The sequence below is a fragment of the Pleurodeles waltl genome, chromosome 3_1 (genome assembly GCF_031143425.1).
Source record: "Pleurodeles waltl isolate 20211129_DDA chromosome 3_1, aPleWal1.hap1.20221129, whole genome shotgun sequence".
NCBI classification, from domain to species: Eukaryota; Metazoa; Chordata; class Amphibia; order Caudata; family Salamandridae; genus Pleurodeles; species Pleurodeles waltl.
Genome location: NC_090440.1, coordinates 1,978,764,783 through 1,978,787,313, shown reverse-complemented (window position 1 = coordinate 1,978,787,313; position 22,531 = coordinate 1,978,764,783). Strand labels below are relative to the sequence as shown.

General features: G+C 44.5%; 1 protein-coding gene across 1 annotated transcript in view; it reads right to left on the bottom strand.

Annotated features, from left to right (window-relative positions):
* NXN (nucleoredoxin) overlaps nt 1-22,531 on the bottom strand; it is a 325,735-nt gene that overhangs the window by 122,763 nt on the left and 180,441 nt on the right. The window contains exon 4 of the mRNA XM_069226372.1: nt 263-363. Coding sequence (XP_069082473.1) covers nt 263-363 — 101 coding nt within the window. The remainder of the gene's footprint in view (nt 1-262; nt 364-22,531) is intronic.

Genomic DNA, 22,531 nt, shown 5'->3' with positions numbered 1-22,531 from the left:
GCACACTGAAATCTTCCACATGGCCAGAAAAAGACAGGAGTACAGAACATAAGTATGGTAAGGAACAATAATGTACAGGAGGGCTGCACAAGTAACTTTGCTTACAATTTATTAAACTACTTGTAGTGTTATTTTCAGTTATCCATTTAGGTAGAGGACATGAAGGGCATACATATAATGCGGACTTGTGCATACGCTCACCCTCAAATTGTCTTGCGCAATGTTTAAAATCACAAAGCTCGCTATTCTACAAGGCGTTTACCTGTCTGCACTGATGAAGACAATTTCAAACTTCTGACCCGATTCTTTTATTTTTCTATATGATTCCACCAAGACCCGTGTTAGGCTTCGGCAAGGTGGACACTGAAAAAAAAAAAACATTCAATTATATTAAAGGACGTTTATGTAAAATAAAATCACATACCTTACCTTTAGTAATTACAGTGTCGACAGCACCAAGGTGGTTTTATCACATGGTAAAATCGCATGCGATTATACAGTTTCCTTGCAGTGGAATTGGTCCAGTGCAATTACAAGTGAAACTCCCTGGAACGTGAAAGTACAGTGTGGGGGCTGACTGTTCCGGTCATGAAACCACATTCCTCTGATAGCAAATGAATCTCAAGAATAACTAACCACTCTGCTGAAGCCATCCGCCCAGGAGGTGAGGAGCTCTCAGAGTGTCCTACACCAGCTGATAAACAGGTTGAGTATTCCTAAGAGCCCTTTGGTAGGGCATGTAGTCTCTAAATTGTGACATATGGCGGGATCTCTTGGTTTTCTTGACGGAGGTTCTGTTTATATGGTACAGCCTAAGGAGTCTGATTTTACCATTCTGTTTGCTCAGTTTCCTCCACGGTCTTCTGAGGAATTTGGTTTCCGTTTTGCGTAATTTAACATTTGTACTGAACTATCCTGCTTTCGGTGATGAAGTTTTGGTGGGAAGAACTGCATCTACAGCTTTTGTACGCCATAGGGGAATTGATTAATGGACATTTTATGGGTGGTTTGCAATGAATTCTGAGGGAAGGGACACATTTCTTGGATGGCATTTAGGTCACATTTCTTCCAAGGTGTGGTGGAATTGGATATAGTATGATGTTTGAGGGAGTGTTGCCTTCGGAATGTAGAATGAGGGCAAAACCAGAGCTTAATCTGTGCTGATAATGCAGGCAGTGGAGGACACAAGCGTTCATTTTTGAAGACCAGACCTTATTTTTCATCATCAAATTTCGACTTTGAGCAGGGATGCTCTCTGTACGTCTGGGGTCTGCCATACGGTGACCTGGTGAACAGAATTTCCTGGCTAAGCACTAACTTTCAGAAAGTTGTTCACTGGGCAACAAACATGCAAAAATAAGAAAAAAAGTTAAATATTCAAACAAGCATTTGCAATGCAATCAATCTCACATTTGTGAAAGTTAGAGCTTTTTTTAATTTTGTTTTTAGAGTCAAGCGTGCAAGCACTATGGCCTGTTGTAATCTACCTTTGGGCTTTTAACCACGCCATCTTAGGCGATTTCACTATGTGAACATTTCTGTCGGTCATTACACTATATCACTCTTTCTCCTGTTACAGAGTGTGGTGGCCCCTCCTTCGGATTGCCTTTCATCCCAGCCACAATCCTTTCTAAACATTCAATGCAGGGAACCAATAAATCTTGAGCTCACGATCATGCAAGCCATGGCGCTTTGAACTGACTTGCTTATGTCAACTGTTTTACTTTTCATTTCCAACTTATTTGGCAAGAAAAGTCCAGTTAGGAATTTACAATGCTAACAGCTCTAACTTGAGCAAACACAAGACTCATTGCATTGCAAATCCTTGTTCTGTACGCAGTGGAGTGATGATATTTGCATTGCCCTATTGCCATTCGTAGGACCTTTGGCCACGGAGAACCGGGAAATGGGTTATGAGAGAGGGGAGACAGGAGTAATATGGTGACTGAAAAAGAAAAAAAAGTAACAACATCCTGGAAAAAGCAAACACAAATAGAGAATGGACGATTAAGTAAAGCATGTGAAATCTAAGCAAGAACAACATGGTTATGTTAACGATTTTACACTTGTTAAAAAAAAAACTTCAACATTTAGGGGTACATTACAACCCCGGCAGTAAAAACTCCCCACCGCCGTGACGACGGCCACCAAAGAACTGTCGCCGCAGCTACCAGCCATCCGCCATATTATGACCACAGTCGGATTTCCGCCAGAAGGTTGGTGGAAATCCAGGTGTGGTCATGCCGGCAGATGCCAATAAGGTGGCACTGCTGCCAGCAGCAGCGCCATGCCCACAGACCGCCGCAGACCGTATCATGACCCATGTTACGGTTTGGTGGTGTTCTGCTGGCGGGCGTGGCTGCTGGCAGCAGTGCCCCGTCCCATCTCCTGCTGGAGGACCCCCTGACATCAGGTAAGTTGGGTGCTCCGACTCCGTGTTGTGTGTGTGTGTGGGGGGGGGGTCCCTGTCACTGATTGTGCCTACCTTCATGGTTTGCGTGGCAGTAAGGTTGCTGCGAAAACAATGACGGTAGGCGGGGTCATAAGCCCACAGGTGGGCAAGTGACGGATGCCGGACTGGAGACTAAAGTCTCCAGCCCAGCGGTCATTACCGCAGTGGCGGTCAGTGTGGTATATTGGCAGTTTGGCTTGAACCAAACCGCCAATGTCTTAACATGGAGAAAAGTACCACCAGACTGTTGGCAGTGCTTTCCTCCATATTAACGCCATCCGCCGGGGTCATAATGACCCCCTTACTGTTCTAATGCGCAGAAAGCCGGGAAAGTGTGTAGGGCTATAGCCTCATGGCTGGGCAAACAAAGCGTTTACGAACAACATCAAGGGATTTTTTTAATGCAGGCCCGGGGACGAATTAAAGTGATGGGTGTGAGATAGGCATGGTTAAAGCCCACAGAATGGATTACAACATGTGAAAAAGCAGCACTTTTTTCCTGCTATGCTCAACCTATACACACAAATATTATGGGCAAAAACTACATTGACCAACAAAGTGGCCTTGCTGAGCCCTTTGTTAATACAATGCGTAAGCCACCCTTGCTATTTTTGATGGAATGTAAACACAGGCTCTGGCAGCGCCACAGGGAGCTTGGAGTAAACAGCATTGTGCAGAGACTCCAGGTTTTAAAGCATACACTCCACATACCGTAGCATCTCCTTTATCGTGGCGACATACAGCCCCCTTTAAGTTAAAAACGCACGTTTACTAATACCTCTCAACACACATTTGCAGATAGTTCCTTAGCCACTTGGCAGCCAAGGATGATTATGTCCTTGGCTGCGGCGCAGAGGCGCCAAGGACGTACCCGTTACGTCCTTGGACCAGCTCCCCCACATGAGCCTCGCCTTAGCGCCCCCAGGGCAGAGATGGAAGGGGAATCGCTTCCCCTTCCACCCCCGACCGCCCCCCCCCTGATGCGCGCTGACCTCATCAGAGGCCAACCCCGATGGGAGGAGAAATGCAAAAGCATTTCTCCTCCAATCACATGGGGGGCCGAGAGAAGCATGAAAGGAGAGGAAAGGCCTTTCCTCTCCTTTCATGTCTCTCTCAGCATTTCTGCTGCCTGATCACAATGCGATCGGGCAGCAGAAATGTCCACTAGACACCAGGGAGTTTTTGTTTTTTATTATTATTGAATGAGGGGAGTGGCCCCCCGGGCCAGGGCTGCACCCCAGTGGGGCAATTTACTCTTAGGCCAAAGGGGATCGGGGTTTGAGAAACCACTTCGGCACCAGGGATTGGTGTGTATGTGTGTGTTTTGTTTAGGGGGCACAGAAAGTCTATTAGATGCCAGGGAATTAAAAAAAAAAAAAAAAAAAAAATAGTGTGGTGGTGGCTATCATCTAGTATGGGCATGGTTAAGCTCTCACCCCAACTGAAGGGGGTAACAGTCTTTCAGCTGTCCCCCCGCACACTAAAGAATCTTATCCCACGGCAAGCAAGAGGACATTTGATTATTTTGGGTTTTGGTTTTACATTTGGGCCATAAGAGCTTGGCTAACTCTCAAAATAGTCCGACTTGGAATGGTGAGGGCTGCACTTTTTGGGCTTTGGGAAGCTGCCATGTAGAAAAATCCACAAGACCTAGACACATCTGAAAACTAAACATCTGGGTGTGTCCAGGGTGGTGTAATTCACATGCGCCCTGCACCATTTTCTTACCCACAATGCCCTGCAAACCTCCAACTTTGCTGGAAATTACATTTTTGTAAGGGAACCTTCCTGAATCTGCAGGAGTCCACAAAATTCCTACCACCCAGCATTGGCTCATCTATACTGATAAAAATGCTGCCCCACTTGTCAGCCTAAAATATATTTTTTTTCCAAACTGCCCTTTTGGACCCGCTTTGGTTCCCCCTCAATTTCAACATGTTTTTAGCTTTTTCCTGTCACAGGCACTTGGCCTACCTACACAAGTGACGTATCATTTTTACCGGGAGACTGAGGGGAACGTAGGGTGGTAGGAAATGTGTCCCGGGTGTGGTGATCCCACCCAGAAATGTGGGAAAAATTTGATTTTTTAGCTAAATTTGAGGTTTGCTGAGGATTCTGGATAAGAAAACACTGGGGGAATCCACGCAAGTCACACCTCCCTGGACTCCCTCAGGTGTCTAGTTTTCAGAAATGTCTGGGTTTGGTAGGTTTCTGGCTGCTGAGCCCAGGACCAAAAACACAGGTGCATCTCCCCTCCTCCCAATCGCAAAAACAGGTAGTTTTGTATTTGATAATTTTGATGTGTCCAGATAGTGTTTTGGGGTATTTCCTTTCGCAGGCACTAAGCCTGCCCACACAAGTGAGGTACCATTTTTATCGGGAGACTTGGGGAAATGCTGGGTGGAAGGAAATTTGGGGCTCCCCTCACATTCCAGAACTTTCTGTCACCGAAATGTGAGGAAAAAGTGTTTTTTTTTGGCCAAATTTTGAGGTTTGTAAAGGATTCTGGCTAACAGAACCTGGTGAGAGGCCCACAAGTCACCCCATCCTGGATTCCCCTAGGTGTCTAGTTTTAAAAAAAATGCACAGGTTTGGTAGGTTTCCCTAGGTGCTGGCTGAGCTAGAGGCCAAAATCCACAGCTTGGCACTTTGCCAAAACAGCTCTGTTTTCTTTGGGAAAATGTATTGTGTCCATGTTGTGTTTTGGGGCATTTCCTGTTGCGAGCACTAGGCCTAACCACACAAGTGAGGCACCATTTTTATTGGGAGACTTGGGGGAACGCTGGGTAGAAGGAAATGTGTGGGTCCTCTCAGATTCCAGAACTTTGTCACCGAAATGTTAGTAAAAAGTGTTTTTTTGGCCACATTTTGAGGTTTGCAAAGGATTCTGTGTACCAGAACCTGGTGAGAGCCCCATAGTCACCCCATTTTGAATTCCCCTGGGTGTCTAGTTTTCATAAATGCACAGGTTTGGTAGGTTTCCTTAGGTGCCCGCTGCGCTAGAGGCCAAAATCCACAGCTGGGCACTTTCCAAAAAACACCTCTGTTTTCTTTGGGAAAATGTGATGTGTCCATTTTGTGTTTTGGGGCATTTCCTGTCGCGGGCGCTGGGCCTACCCACACAAGGGAAATACCATTTTTATCGGGAGACTTAAGGGAACACTGGGTCTAAGGAAATGTGTGCCTCCTCTCTGATTCCAGAACTGTCGGTCACCAAAATGTGAGGAAAAAGTGTTTTTTTGCCAAATTTTGAGGTATGCAAAGGATTCTGGGTAACAGAACCTGGTGAGAGCTCTACAGGTCACCCCATTCTGAATTCCCCTAGCTGTCTAGTTTTCAGAAATGTGCAGGTTTGGTAGGTTTTCCTAGGTGCCGGCCTTGCTTGAGGCCAAAATCCACAGCTAGGCACTTTGCAAAAAAAAAAACCACATCAGATTTCAATGTAAAAATGTGATGTGTCCATGTTGCATTTCCTGTCGCAAGCATTAATCCTACCCAAGCAAGTGAGGTACCATTTTTAATAGGGAGCCTTGGGGGAACACAGAATAGTAGAACAAGTGTTATTGCCCCTTGTCTTTCGCTACATTTTTTCCTTCCAAATGTAAGACAGTGTGTAAAAAATACATCTATTTCAGAAATGGCCTGTAATTCACATGCTAGTATGAGCACCCCGGAATTCAGAGATGTGTAAAAAACCACTGCTTCTCAACACCTTATCTTGTTCCCATTCTGGAAATACAAAGGTTTTCTTGATACCTATTTTTCACTCTTTATATTTCAGCAAATGAATTGCTGTTTACCCGGTACAGAATGAAAACCCATTGCAAGGTGCAGCTCATTTATTGGCTCTGGGTACCTAGGGTTCTTGATGAACCTACAGGCCCTATATATCCCCGCAACCAGAAGAGTCCAGCAGATGTACTGGTATATTGCTTTCAAAAATTTGACATTGCAGGAAAAAGTTACAGGGGAAAACGTGGAGAAAACTGGCTGTTTTTTTCACCTCAATTTCAATATTTTTGTTATTTTAGCTGTTATCTTCTGTAGGGAAACCTTGTAAGATCTACACAAATTACCCCTTGCTGAATTAAGAATTGTGTCTACTTTTCAGAAATGTTTAGCTTACTGGGATCCAGCATTGATTTCACACCTATTTCTGTCACTAACTGGAAGGAGGCTGAAAGCATATAAAAATAGTAAAAATGGGGTATGTCCCAGTAAAATGCTAAAATTGTGTTGAAAAATTGGGTTTTCTGATTCAAGTCTGCCTGTTCATGAAAGCTGGGAAGATGGTGATTTTAGCACCGCAAACCCTTTGTTGATGCCATTTTCAAGGAACAAAACACAAGCCTTCTTCTGCAGACCTTTTTTCCCATTTAAAAAAAAAATATATGTTTTGCTTTATTTTGGATAATTTCATCGCCTCCTTCAGGGGAACCCACAAACTCTGGGTACCTCTAGAATCCTTAGGATGTTGGGAAAAAAGGACACAAATATGGCGTGGGTAGCTTATGTGGACAAAAAGTTATGAGGGCCTAAGAGCAAACTGCCCAAAATAGCCAAAAAAGGGTCTGCCACCTGAGAGGGGAAAAGGCCTGGAAGCGAAGGGTTAAGAAGTAATGGCTTTTGGACAAATAAACACCACAATTCATAAAGAGAAGAGAAGCCTCTGGAATTAAATGACTCACATTTCACTGCTGTTTTTAATGCAGGACGTTGAACTGCGAATTGAACTAGTTTTAAACTTCTGTCAATGTGTATCACATATTAGCTAAACAATTGTGTCACCTATAAAACGTAAGTTTTATAGCTGTTGTCTCTACCTACTATTCAAACACAAGTTGCCTAAAATATCCAAAGGACTGCTTTTTCAAAGGTTTACTAGAACTGCTTGGCATAGCCAATAGGTCTCGCCTGCGTGACCTTTATAAGTGTTTAGCCATGCAGCACATTATCCTGTGTGCTGTGCCACCAGGGACTGAATAGCTATTCAATCAGTACACAATTGGGTTTTGCAGTCTGATTTAGGAATAAATGCTTGCCTCTGCCGCACGCTTCTTACTGGCACACATTATGGGTTGAGTTTGCGCTATATAAACCTGCCTCCCCAATAATTAAAAGGAGTTACATTCTGCGTATGTAAAGGGCTGAAAAAGTGTGTCCAAAAATTCAACATAAACAAAGGAAATATAGCTCTGAAAGGCTGATAGGGGTACGTAGTGACCTAATCACATATATAATATAAAAATGTGACAAACGAATTATTCTATACATCTACTTATAAATGGCCAATAGGGTTGGGATTGAACACAATATATAAAATAGCATGTTCCACTGTTATTTGCAGTTCCCTTTATTGCTACGCTTATAATGTGTAGCAATATGGCATGGCAGACACAATGAAAACTAACCCAAATAAACACGAAATAAAAAAAATAAAAAAATATGACAATGTAAAACAAAATATTTAAGAAACTACGTCAACACGTTGAGCTTGTTAGGGCTACGAAAGAAGCAATCACTAGTGAATTGGGCTGTAGTCTTGGGATCAGCTCAACAAGCTTCAGATTTTGGCAAAATAGCTAATATTCCTGTGCCTACAAAATAATCAGGCTGTAATGTAACTACGGTTCATGTAAAGCGCTCCAATGCCTTCCTGGTAACTTCGCGCTATAAAAAACTCTAATGGCAATTAAAAACAAAAATGTGTATGGAAAGCTTCAAAATCCGTAAACAATCCAAACAATATTAGAGGAATAATACCTCTGAAAACCCGAAAGGGCTGGAAAACAAACCAAATACATATAAAAGAACATTTTAATAAAAAGAGCAAAACTAAAGATTATAGACCTTTCACCGTGCGCTAACGTATTTTTTTATTTTAGGCAAATTACTCACTTTCCCCTATACCTGCTCATAATGTAATGTCGGCATGACCTTAACATCTGTTGTTGTAGACGAATTACTCTCTGTCCACGTGCGTAAGAATAAAACGCTGTATAGTTGTTTAATATAATTTGTGCGTGTGTAACGGGGTAGAATGGCTTCAGGGTAAGTTCACGCTATACAAATCTCCCACCTGTAATTAAACAAAGTAAAACAAAACCCATCTACAAACACTTATTTGCGTACAATGATAACTATCTTTTTTGTTCTTGCTTTTCACCATACCACTTGATAAACGTATAATTAGTGGTCCGTTTGGCACAGCAGTCTGCGAAACAGACAAAGCCTGTGATTCCTGCCCCTACCACAGCACGGCTACCTCCACCCTGGGCACCCATGAGCAGCATGAAAGTGGTGCGGGCGCCTCTCAGTGAGCATAAGAAAAGCCTGGCTTCCACAGGATGCTCAGCTGTGCCCCACCGCTCCACCACCTGCATCTTCAAAGGGTCCACCAAGAGTAATGAGCGCCTCGTGCTTTGGTAAAAGGGAGAGCCAGGGAACTGTCTGAAGTGACAATATGTTGTACTTAAAGGGACTAAAACAGAAACTAGAGTTACGAACAAAAACAAAACGTTATGTTAGAAAACGGGGTATTACAAAGGCTGCTAAGGCTGGGAGCCGAAACACATTGATAAATTACTGTAAAAGAAAAGAATCGGTAACGCGTGCAGCGTAACCGCGGAACTGCGGCTTCGGAACGGGTGAACGAGGCTCCAGTCTTAGCATCGGATAACCATTTTTTGCTTTTTGGGCAAATTATTTATTATACCCAAAATACCAACAAAAAAACATGCGTAGTTGTGTAATATAATGCGTACCTCTGTAAAACACTACAATATCTTCCAATTCAGTTTGCGCTATATCAAATTTCACCCGCAATTAAAAGAAGATAAATGTTGTATCTTGCATGTGGGCAAATTACTTAATGTCCCTGTGCCAAGCGAATAATCAATATGTAGTTGTAGAATATAACTTCTGCATCTGTAAAATGCTGCGAAACAGTAGGGATGAGTTGACACTATATAAAATTGTCCCTGAAAATATAAAACAAAAAATGCTGCAGTTTGCAAGGGCTCCGATAATGTGAACGATCCAGACTGCAGAAGCAATATTTGTAACAAACCCTATCACCACAGCAAGCTTAATAGAGCTAAAAAAAAAAGAAATAACACGAGGAGTATGCGTCGGAGGAAGTGGCTGTGCAGCTTTTCTTTTATTAAATCAACACAGCGCCCGCTTCATAAAACATGAAGAACGGCGGCCGCACAGGGGGAGACATTATACCCCGGCCAAGCATACTTGGGCGACCTCAAGGTGGGGAAAACAATAGAAACAAGGTAACTCCACTGTGTTAGGGGAAGAGTGTTGTTATAGTGACTCGAACACGAACTACAAAAAGACACCAAAAAAGTTAGTGGTGAACAGAGCAAAGCATAGTAGAGCTGAAAATAAACCAGTAACATGAAGGGTGTGGAAGGGGAGGGAACAGCAGCGGGCTTTCTTCCATGAACACTGAGCCCACTTCACGAAATATGAAGCGCGGCGGACCACCTGGGGCGAAATTATAACTAAAATGAAAATGTCACTTACCCAGTGTACATCTGTTCGTGGCATTAGTCGCTGCAGATTCACATGTTTGGCACAGTCCGCTGCCTGGTGTTGGGCTCGGAGTATTACAAGTTGTTTTTCTTCGAAGAAGTCTTTTTGGTCACGGGACCGAAGGACTCCTCCCTCTTTGGCTCCATTGCGCATGGGCATCGACTCCATCTTAGATTGTTTTCCCCGCAGAGGGTGAGGATGGAGTTGTTTGGTATAAATAGTGCCCATGCAATGGAGTGAATATGTATGTATGATAAGAGTTTCTAATAATTATTTACAAATGTTCAGATGTTTAAGGTTTATGATCTACTTCTAAACGGCTACAGGCTTCCCGGGGAGGTGGGAGGGTACATGTGAATCTGCAGCGACTAATGCCACGAACAGATGTACACTGGGTAAGTGACATTTTCAGTTCGATGGCATATGTTGCTGCAGATACACATGTTTGGCATAGACTATAAAGCAGTTACCTCCCCTAAAAGCGGTGGTTTAGCCTGTAGGAGTTGAAGTAGTTTGGAATAATGTTCTTAGTACAGCTTGGCCCACTGTAGCTTGTTGTGCATTTAGTACGTCTACACAGTAGTGTTTAGTAAACGTATGAGGCGTAGACCAGGTTGCAGCCTTACATATTTCGCTCATAGGAATGTTTCCTAGAAAGGCCATTGTAGCACCTTTCTTTCTGGTTGAGTGTGCCTTTGGTGTAATAGGCAATTCTCTTTTGGCTTTAAGATAGCATGTTTGAATGCATCTGACTATCCATCTAGCAATGCCTTGTTTAGAGATTGGATTTCCTATGTGTGGTTTTTGAAAAGCTATGAACAGTTGTTTTGTTTTCCTGATTAGCTTTGTTCTGTCAATGTAATACATTAGTGCTCTTTTGATGTCTAATGTATGTAGTGCCCTTTCAGCCACAGAATTTGGTTGTGGGAAGAACACTGGCAATTCTACTGTTTGATTTAAATGGAATGGTGAGATTACTTTTGGCAGAAATTTTGGATTTGTTCTTAGAACTATTTTATTGTTGTGTATTTGAATAAATGGTTCTTGTATGGTAAATGCCTGTATTTCACTTACTCTTCTGAGGGATGTGATTGCAATGAGAAATGCGACCTTCCAGGTTAGATATTGCATTTCACAGGAATGCATGGGTTCGAAAGGGGGACCCATGAGTCTTGTTAAGACGATGTTAAGATTCCATGAAGGAACTGGTGGTGTTCTTGGTGGTATAATTCTTTTTAGCCCTTCCATGAATGCTTTAATAACTGGTATTCTAAATAGAGACGATGAATGAGTAGTTTGTAGGTAAGCAGATATAGCTGCGAGGTGTATTTTTATAGATGAAAAAGCGAGATTTGCTTTTTGCAAATGTAGTAAGTATCCTACTATGTCTTTAGTAGAGGCATGTACTGGTTGTATTTGATTGGCATGGCAGTAGTAAACAAATCTTTTCCACTTAGATGCATAGCAGTGTCTAGTGGAAGGTTTTCTAGCTTGTTTTATGACCTCCATGCATTCTTGTGTGAGGTCCAAGTGTCCGAATTCTAGGATTTCAGGAGCCAAATTGCCAGATTCAATGATGCTGGGTTTGGATGTCTGATCTGTTGTTTGTGTTGTGTTAACAGATCTGGCCTGTTGGGTAGTTTGACATGCGGTACTAGTGAAAGGTCTAGTAGAGTTGTATACCAAGGTTGTCTTGCCCATGTGGGTGCTATCAGTATGAGTTTGAGTTGGTTTTGACTTAACTTGTTTACTAGATATGGAAGGAGAGGGAGAGGGGGAAAAGCGTACGCAAATATCCCTGACCAATTCATCCATAGAGCATTGCCTTGTGATTCGCGGTGTGGGTACCTGGATGCGAAGTTTTGGCATTTTGAGTTTTCTCTTGTTGCGAACAAATCTATCTGGGGTGTTCCCCAAATTTGAAAGTACTTGTTCAGAACTTGGGGGTGAATTTCCCATTCGTGGACTTGTTGGTGGTCTCGCGAAAGGTTGTCTGCTAGTTGGTTTTGTATTCCTGGAATAAATTGTGCTATTAGGCGAATGTTGTTGTGAATCGCCCACTGCCAAATTTTTTGTGTTAGGAGGCACAATTGTGTTGAGTGTGTTCCTCCTTGTTTGTTTAGATAATACATTGTTGTCATGTTGTCTGTTTTGACAAGAATGTATTTGTGTGTTATTATGGGTTGGAAGGCTTTTAACGCTAGAAATACTGACAACAGTTCTAGGTAATTGATATGAAATTTTGTTTCGTGTATATCCCATTGTCCTTGAATGCTGTGGTGATTGAGGTGTGCTCCCCACCCTGTCATGGAAGCATCTGTTGTTATAACGTATTGAGGCACTGGGTCCTGAAATGTCCGCCCTTTGTTTAAATTTTTGCTGTTCCACCATAGAAGCGAGAGGTATGTTTGGCGGTCTACCAACACCAGATTTTGAAGTTGACCCTGTGCCTGTGACCATTGTGATGCTAGACACTGTTGTAAGGGTCGCATGTGTAGTCTTGCGTTTGGGACAATGGCTATGCATGATGACATCATGCCTAGAAGTTTTAGCGCAAATTTTGCTTGTATCTTTTGGTTTGGAAACATAGCACTTATTAGCTTGTGGAATGCCTGCACTCTTTGTGGACTTGGAGTGGCAATTCCTTTTGATGTGTTGATGGTTGCTCCTAGATATTGTTGTGTTTGACACGGTTCTAGGTGTGATTTTGTGTAGTTGATGGAAAACCCCAGTTTGTGAAGGGTTTGTATGACAAAGGTGGTGTCGTTTGCGCATTTTTTTACTGTGTTGGTTTTGATTAGCCAGTCGTCTAGGTAAGGGAACACATGTATCTGTTGTCTCCTGATGTGTGCTGCTACTACTGCTAGACATTTTGTGAACACTCTTGGTGCAGTTGTTATTCCGAATGGCAACACCTTGAATTGGTAATGTATTCCTTTGAATACGAACCGTAGGTACTTTCTGTGAGAAGGGTGTATTGGTATATGAAAGTACGCATCCTTTAGGTCTAATGTGGTCATGTAATCTTGCTGTTTGAGCAGTGGAATGATGTCTTGTAGTGTGACCATGTGAAAATGGTCCGATATGATGTAGGTATTTAGTGTCCTGAGATCTAATATTGGTCTCAATGTTTCGTCTCTTTTTGGAATTAGAAAGTACAGGGAGTAAACTCCTGTGTTTTTTTGTTGTACTGGTACTAATTCTATTGCATCCTTTTGCAGTAGTGCTTGAACTTCTAGTCCTAAAAGTTCTAAATTATGTTGTGACATTTTGCGTGTTTTGGGGGGGATGTTTGGTGGGAAGTTGTGGAATTCTATGCAATAGCCATGTTGGATTATTGCTAATACCCAATTGTCTGTTGTAATCTGTTGCCAAGATTGGTAGAATTGGCTTAGTCTTCCCCCCACTGGTGTTGAGTGAAGGGGTTGCGTGACTTGAAAGTCACTGTTTAGGTGGAGGTGTTTTTGGAGTCTGGAATCTTCCCCTACTCCTTGGGAATTGACCCCCCCGATATCCCCTGAAACCTCCCCTTTGGAAGGAACCCTGATATGGTGTGGTTCTTGATTGTTGGCTGGTGGTGTCTGTGGGTTGGCCACGAAACCCCCCTCTAAATGGAGTTTTTCTGAAAGAGCCTCTGCTCTGCGGGGAGTAGAGTGCGCCCATGGCTTTGGCCGTGTCTGTGTCCTTTTTAAGTTTTTCAATGGCTGTATCCACTTCCGAGCCAAACAGTTGTTTCTCGTTGAAGGGCATATTAAGGACAGCCTGCTGGATTTCAGGTTTGAAGCCTGAAGTGCGTAGCCAAGCGTGTCTCCTTATGGTGACAGCAGTGTTGACTGTTCTTGCTGCAGTATCGGCTGCGTCTAGTGAAGAGAGGATTTGATTGTTTGAGATCGTTTGTCCCTCTTCCACTATTTGCTGCGCCCTTTTTTGGTATTCCTGGGGAAGATGGTCTACGAGAAGTTGCATCTCGTCCCAGTGTGCGCGGTCATATCTGGCCAGCAGCGCTTGTGAATTTGCGATGCGCCACTGGTTGGCTGCCTGTGACGCCACTCTTTTCCCTGCCGCGTCAAATTTTCGGCTTTCTTTGTCCGGAGGTGGGGCGTCGCCAGATGTATGTGAATTTGCTCTTTTGCGAGCTGCCCCTACTACCACAGAGTCGGGTGGTAACTGCGAAGTAATAAACACTGGGTCTGTGGGTGGTGGTTTGTATTTTTTATCCACCCTTGGGGTGATGGCTCTTGATTTTACGGGCTCCTCAAAAATTTGTTTTGCGTGCCGTAACATCCCTGGTAGCATTGGGAGACATTGATATTGGCTATGTGTAGCCGAGAGGGTGTTAAATAAGAAATCATCCACTATAGGATCGGAATGCAGTTGGACATTGTGGAAGTCTGCAGCCCTAGCCACCAGTTGCGAGTATGAGGTACTGTCCTCTGGCGGTGACGGCTTTGTGGGGTATGACTCGGGATCATTGTCCGGCACTGGGGTGTCATACAGGTCCCAAGCGTCTTGATCCTGATCGTCATGACTTATGGTAGTTTGCGCTGGTGAGTGCATTTGTGGCGGTGTTTGTGCCGGCGATGCCTGTGGAGGAGAGGGCGGAGGCGTGACTTTTTTAACCACTTTGGCTTGTGGTTGTGTGTCATCCTTTGGAAGTCCGATCCTTCTTTTCCTCATGATTGGGGGAAGGGTTGATATCTTCCCTGTATCTTGCTGGATGCACAGTCTCTTTTGTGTGTAGTCCGATTCTACACTTTGGAGCTCTTGTCCAAATTTGTGCATTTGGCCACTTAGTCCTTGTTCCTCTGAGTAGGATGAAGGTGTGGTATTTTTCGGCGCCGAGAGAGAATCTTTTTTTGGTTTCGGCACCGACAGAATTTTTGTTCCTTTCGGCATGGATTCTCGGTGCCGATGTTTTTCGGTGCCGGTATCTTGTTTTTGTCTCTCGGAGCCGCTTTCTCGGCTCCGAGGTTGCTCCATGGCGGTCCCTCGACCGGAGTCGGGTGTCTTCGCTATGGGCGTGCCCTTTTTCGGCCCCTTCGACGGGTCGCCTGATTTATGGGTCGAGCCATGGCCTGTTGGCAGTGGCGTCCCCTGGGCTTTCGGTTTGTCGATGGATTTACTTTTCGACGTCTTACTCACAGTTTGTTGCTGTTGTTCGACGTCGGAGTCTCCGGATTCTGATTCCGGAACCGAGAATGTTTCCTCTTCGTCGTCGAAACGTTGTTTTGTCGACGTGGACGCCATTTGGTGACGCCTGGCTCTTCGGTCCCGGAGTGTTTTTCTGGACCGGAAGGCTCGACAGGCTTCACAGGTATCCTCCTTGTGCTCGGGGGACAAGCACAAGTTACAGACCAAGTGCTGATCTGTATAAGGATACTTACTGTGACATTTTGGGCAGAAACGAAACGGGGTCCGTTCCATCGGCTTCGATGTCGCACGCGGTCGGGCCGACCAGGCCCCGATGGGGGATCGAAACTGCCCCAAAGTCTTCCGATGATCGGTGTCGATGTACCTAACTATCCCGATACCGAACGGAACAATACCGACGCTTTCTTCCGAGATTCTGACTAACTTTCCGAACCGAAACACGGAGCGAAAAGGAATACGTCCGAACCCGACAGCGGAAAAAAACAATCTAAGATGGAGTCGACGCCCATGCGCAATGGAACCAAAGAGGGAGGAGTCCTTCGGTCCCGTGACCAAAAAGACTTCTTCGAAGAAAAACAACTTGTAATACTCCGAGCCCAACACCAGGCAGCGGGACTGTGCCAAACATGTGTATCTGCAGCAACATATGCCATCGAACACATAATTATGTTAAAAAACAATGCTATGCTAATTTGCAAGTGACACAAGCCACCAAGTCAAAAGGAGATACGCAGACATCATACACGTATCAATCCTCGAGAGGATTAGTATGCAGAAACGTCAGTATGAAAGTGGAGGCCTTTCACAAGGAGAAGCAGACACCATATGTTCAATAAGCAGTCAGACACCAAACGGCTGGAAACGATCAACTCCAATACCCCTGATCGAGTTTGCGCTGCATGAAACTTCATAGCGCAATGGCCGTGTCAAGGGGAGAGACAAAAGAAATAAGTAGTGCACCCACACCATCAGCAATCTTGCAATAGTCCAGGTAACAAAGCGGTAACAAACCAGCCTCAAGGCGGGACAAACTTAAAGCATTTACCAACAACATGAAGGGATTTTTGAAAGGCAGGCCCAGGAACGAACGAAAGTGATGGCCATGAAATGGGTGTGGTTAAAGCCCACAGACTAGATTACAACAACCCAAAAAGCATACTTCTCATGCAGCATCACAGCTACATGTATTAAGTGGCTGGAGGTGCACTAGTCATGATGAACCAGTATTTGTCACGAGAGATGGGCTATGGTTGGTGCCAACTTACTGTCATTCTTGTACGGTAACATGAAGACAAATCTATTTCCCCCTGCCACATGGTCATTAATACATGGTGACTCACGCTGCTACAATGGGGCTGGTGGGTGCAGATTTACCTAATATACACCATTATGGCATGGTTCACCTTTGGAACAGGTGGCTTATCTGGAGGGTTTCTAAAAATGAGACATGGTAGATATTTCAGCTCTGGGGGATGTCATGTCAGGCATGGCACAAAAATCCTTTCAGAAGATTCAGCTGCACCGCATCCAATCTCATCACTATCTTCAGCTGCGACATGCCATAACACACTATATCAAGAGTTTAGATGCCTTGCCTGATTCTAACCCTTTGGAAGGGAAACTTCTCAGAGGGGACATGGGTGAACACAAAATCTCCATACTTTTACACCTGTTAATAATTAATGATACAAATTCCATTACGTCCCTTCAGCAGGCCTGAGAGCTGGATCTGGGCACCCTCGACGTTGACAATTGGTCACAGGCACTGGGGGTGACCAGGGAGGCGGCTATTTCTGTCCAATTGCGCCTCATTCAATTTAAATAACTCAACAGGGATCATGGCAGCAGATGAAGACTATGGCGAATGGGAGTGGTAGGTCCTCTGCGGTGTCTCCAATGTGACGCAGCGGATGGTACTTTTCTTCATACTGTGTGGGGGTGCCCAATGCTGATCCCCTTCTGGCAGAGTGACCAGCTGCCTTAGTAAGGTCCTCGCTTGGGACATTCTATCAGACCACCAAGTTAATCATCCTACACATAGAGGGGATAGGTGGGAAGAGATGTAAGCGGGCACTACTGTTCCTGGGTCTCACCAAGGCTAAAAGAGATAGAGCCCAAATATGGAAGTCTCCTAATGCACCGTCCTTGAGGGTATAGAAGATAGGATTAGATTACTGTGTGGGACTGGAGGTACCAGTCCCGGGGCTGTCTACAAAAACATCCAAAAAGTTGGCAAAGATGGGCGGATTACAGGGGCACAGTGTTGCCACCACCTCACAATATTGCCACATGCCTAGAAGAAGAAATCAGGAAATGAGGCATGAAGGAACTCAAATATGGCCTCCATGTGACGGGCGGGGATCCTATCTGGATGAGGAGCTGTGGGTGGGATTTGTTGGGGGGAGGGATGCGGTTTGTGGGGTCACAGTTACCTGAAGGATGTTAAATGTAAAGTTTATTTTGACAGAATTTTACCTGTATCCTTCTGGCTTGCAGGCCAGTTCACACATCAATTAATAAAATATGGTCTTAAAAAAAAGTGTACTTCTCTAACATGTGGAACTGTTTCACCTTAATGCACCAGATTATAACACCGCTTTTAGTGGCATGAAGTAAGTCTTCATATATGAACTTAAAAACATTCATTCCCTCCCGGTCTCCAACAATGATGCCATTAGTGAACCAAAATGCAAGTCAGTTGTCATGTGCACCCCATGTGGTCTAGGCTGTTATATATGCAACATATATGCAACATTACAGTCTATGAAATAAAACACAAGAGAAGTTTTTGTATAGCACACATCCTGAATTTGTGTATTTCAAGGTGCTCCTACATGTGATAATGAAGGAATAGGGAAAGAAGATAAAATAAATAATTGCCTAGAATCACAAAATATGATCAAGAGGTGAACCAGAGAATGATCACAGGTTTTCTGGATTAACACTGTGCAATTCAACCACTATCAATCTCTTTCATTATGAATGAAACGGTAATGCTTGGAGTATGAGATTAAAAAGTGGGCGTCAGTCAGAAGTCACATTAAGGTTCAGATCGTTTTGGACTCCGAGATCCATGAGAACTTCGACCCAAGGTAGGCATCTGGCTCGAGTCTTTAAGTGGCTTTCTGACTTAAATTACATTGTGGCAAATAAGGAGGAAAGGTCATAGGAAGGACATCATTTTATCATCATCAAGCAACCTAGTGAAGCAGAAGTACCAATAACAGCGTGGTGAATTCCTAGTTTCAAAATTCATAACTTTGTAACTGGGTTGGGTTACAGCCTGTTTGCTTATCACATACATAGTGGCAGTTTTAAGTTTGATTTAGGTTCTTCTTAACACTGTTGAGAAAAAAAAAGGAGAAGAGACTTATGTTCAAAATTTTATTTAACACAGTTTGTTAAAAGGGGAGGCCTGGATTAATAAAAATGATGTTTTCTTGTTCCAAAGCTTCCATCGTGCTCATTACATAACAACTGTGGTTTGTGTGAGGTTCAGATGGTGAGACTTCAACACTACTCAAACCAAAGAAATGGAACCAGCCCAGACTTAATAAAGAGCTCACAAACAGCATATTTCGACAAAGTGGTGAAGCCAGCATTAAATTCTCAAGTGCCCTAGTGCAATGGATAAAACTTTGCAACTGTACCATGACTAGCAGTAGAGGCTGGGTATTTTTGTCTGCCCACCACAGTGAAATGCACATCTTGTGATTTAAAAAAAAAACGCAGCTGGACAGAAAATAACTGCCATACTTTCATCGGACCCTTTTTCCTGATGCCCAACACCTCAGGCAGGATTGCAACTGACCCTGATCGGCTTGGGCTCATACTGTGTGAGCTCACCTTGGAGGCCCAGCCATGACAGGACCAGCTAACGAGCCCAAGATGGCCCATACTGTCAACCTGCTGTGTTGGGTAAACCAGGGGCACAGCGAAGACTAGCTCAAGGACCAAATGACCTGCACCCTGGTGTAAGGACCCTCATTTGGCTGCGGGGCCTGGGGTCAGTGGGTCCAGACTGTCGGATGCGGTCACAACAGCTAACAAATCAAAACTGGGCTTACAGAGTGAGTGGGCTCGGCAGCTCGGCCCAGGTCGAGCGGTCACTTCTGATTGCACCTACCACCCTGGCCTTGGGACCCCTGGGGCTTGTGAGAGACAGCTTCACCCTATGGGATGCTGCAGGACCTACTGACATTAGAGTAGGCAGGAGGCCTCCCATGAGCCCACCAGCAGCTTGACCTGTGCACCTAGGGCTGATAACTGCAGAGTCCCCTTAACTGGGTGAGCACTGGTACCCTGCATGCCTATTCTGGACCTCTAAGCACAGTTTCCCATGTATTTACTTACATATGCCTGTGACCCCTCCTGAAGTATAGGCCATCAACCAGGATTCTCCAGGCAGCTCTGTTCTGTGCTTTTCTTTCAGTCTGACTCGAGGTGTAACCCAACTCCATGTGTTTCTTGGCCCTTAATCTTTTCCTTCTCCCTTAAGGGTTCCAGGTCAGGGCTTGCCTGGTTGGTACTTGATATGGGCTTGCAGAGGGTGTGACCTATCCTGCCTCGTGTTTTTTTATGATTTCTTCAGGAGCAAGGAGTTGGAAATTTGATGCCATAGGTTGTTGCTGCTGATGGTGTTTGGCCAGCGGATTTAGAGGATTTTCCTCAGACAGGTGCGGATTAAGGTCTGGACATTGTTGGTGGTGGTCACTGTCGTCCTCCAGGATTTGCTCCTTACAGAAGGACCAATTTTATTTTGGTGTCAAAAAGCCTGATTTTGGTTTGCAGCTTGGGTCCTTGGAGCTCCAGATATTCTTTAGCTGAATGAAGGCAGCTCTTGCTTTGCTGAGTCTTGCCTTGATGTTGGAATCTGTGCAACCATGCTTGTCTATGACACTGCTCAGGCAGGTGAAGGCCTCAACCTCTTCCAGTGCATCACCTGCAAGAGTGACTGCAGGTTTGCTAGCCATGTTAGACTTCAGGAACTTGGGTTTTCCCCTGTGGATGTCGAGGCCAAATTGTGCTGATGTGGCTGCTACCTTGGTAGTCTTCTCTTGCATTTGCAGATGGGTATGGGACAGTAGGGACAGGTTGTCTGCAAAGTCCATGTCGGCAAACTGTGGCCAAGGTGTCCGGTGGATCCCATTCCTTCTTTTTGCTGTGCATGTCTTCATGATCCAGTCTACTGCCAGCAGGAAGAGAAAAGGCAAGAGCAAACAACTAAGGCAGACTCCGGTCCTCACTAGAAAGACTTCCATAAATTGTTCTGCAAGGACTATCTTGTAGGTCATTCCCTCGTAAGAGTTCCTAATGATTCTTACGAGTTTATCTGGCATACCGTAGTACCAGAGGAGTTTCCAAAAGGACTCTGTCCACGCTGTTTAATGCCTCCTCAAAGTCAATGAAGTTGACAAAGAGGGGAGGTTCCATTCCATCGACTGCTCAATGATGCACAGTGTTGCAATCTAGACTGTGCAGGATCTCTCTTTGTGGAAGTCAACTTGCTGGCCTTGCAACTGAGCATCAACATGGTTCCTTCATTCTGTTCAGGATGACTCTGTTGAATAGTTTGCCTGGGTTTGACAGAAGAATTTGCACAGTTACTCAGCTCACCTTCTTTGGGGGATCTTGACCAGATATCCCTCCTTCCAGTCTATCAGCACCTTTTACTCTACCCAGAGTCTTTCAAACATGTGGTAGATCATGTCTATTGATGTGTCAATGTTTGCCTTAAGTGCCTCTGCAGGACTGTTGTCAGCTCCTGCTGCCTTCCCATTCCTCAGATGTTTGATGGCTTGCCATATTTCTTCCTTGGTTGGTCTGTTGCAGTTGACTGGCAAGTACTTGTCAGCTGGCTATATGTCTAGTGGAGACTGTGACACGGGCTGGTTCAGCAGTTCTTCAATGCGCTGCACCCATCTTCGTTCTTGGCCTTCGTTACCCAGGGCTGTCTTCCCAGCTTTGTCTTTAACCGGTCTTTCTAGCTTGCTGTATCTCCCAGACAATTTGCTTGGTATGCCGTGGAGTTCCTTCAAGTTTCCATGGCTTGCTGCTTCCTGGGCTTCTGTGGCAAGATCATCGATGAATCTTTGCTTGTCTGCTCTTCAGCTTCTCTCTGCTCCATTGTAGGTTTTTGTGTACTCACCTTGAGCTTTAAAATTTTCTCCTCTTGTTCGGCTGGTGCTGACTGCAGTTTTATTTCCCTTCTTCTTTGGGATTTTGCGGGGCTATATCCTTTCTTTATGCTGGTGTTTCTTGGAAGTCATTACCTCCTGGTACGTTGATGTCACTGTTTCTTTGATCTTCTCCCACTGATTTTCTACCGCCACTCTGTCATTCTCTAGTTCTTGCAGGACTCGAAACTTGTTTCTGAGGGTGACTGAGTATTCACTCTGTTTCTGTGAATCTTTGAGGAAGGTGCTGTTATATTGCTGGTGTTCGTTTGTTGGTTCCATCCATGCTTTCCTCAGCATTAGCTTTAGCCTAGCCATAACAAGATGATGGTCTGATGTCACGTCCACTCATCTAATCACAATCATATCCTGCACAGACCTCAGGAACTTCTTGGGAATGCAGAATTGGACGATCTGATTCTCTGTTTAATGGTCTGAGGACACTTGATGCTCTGTGTATTCTTTTGTATGGGAAACACCACTGCCTATCACAAGACTGTTCTGGGCACAGAGATATGCACGTTTTTTTTTTACCATTCTCGCCAAGGCCATGGTTGCCCATGATTTCTTTGTACCTAGTGTTATTGCTTCCAGTCTTGTCATTGAGGTCCCCCATCAGTATGCTGATGTTTCTCTCAAGACATTTCTTCAGGATGGCTGGAGTCTGTTGTAAAACTAGTTGTTTCCTCTTCTTTGCTGTCATTTGTATGTGCATAGCACTGGATAACAATTCTGTTGATCCTCTTTTTCCTTGGGTGGAAGGTCACTATGATGATTTTGGGACTGTAGGCTTGTCATCCAATCAGAGCTCTGTTGGCTGCTGACGTTATCATTTCCCTGAGTTAGTGGGGTATCCTCTTCCTCCTGTCCACAATACAGCAGCACTCCTCCTGGAGCCAGTCTTTTCTGTCCAGACTGTGTCCATTTGGTCTTGCTGATGAAAAGCAGGTCAAGATTGTATTTTTTCTTCTCCATTGCACCTTGAGCTATCTTGCCCGTCTCCTACATGGTCCTCACCTGGCATGTCCAGATAGTGATGGTCTTGGTCTAAATGTCTCAATGGCAATGGTCTTGGTCAAAAAGTCGCATCATGTAGCTTTGCTGAACTGGAGAGACCAGCTGTCAATATTGGCTCATTTTCACCAAACATTGGCTGTGTCTTGTTATCCCTGGTGTTGGGCATGACTGTGGCCTGGACTGCTACCTT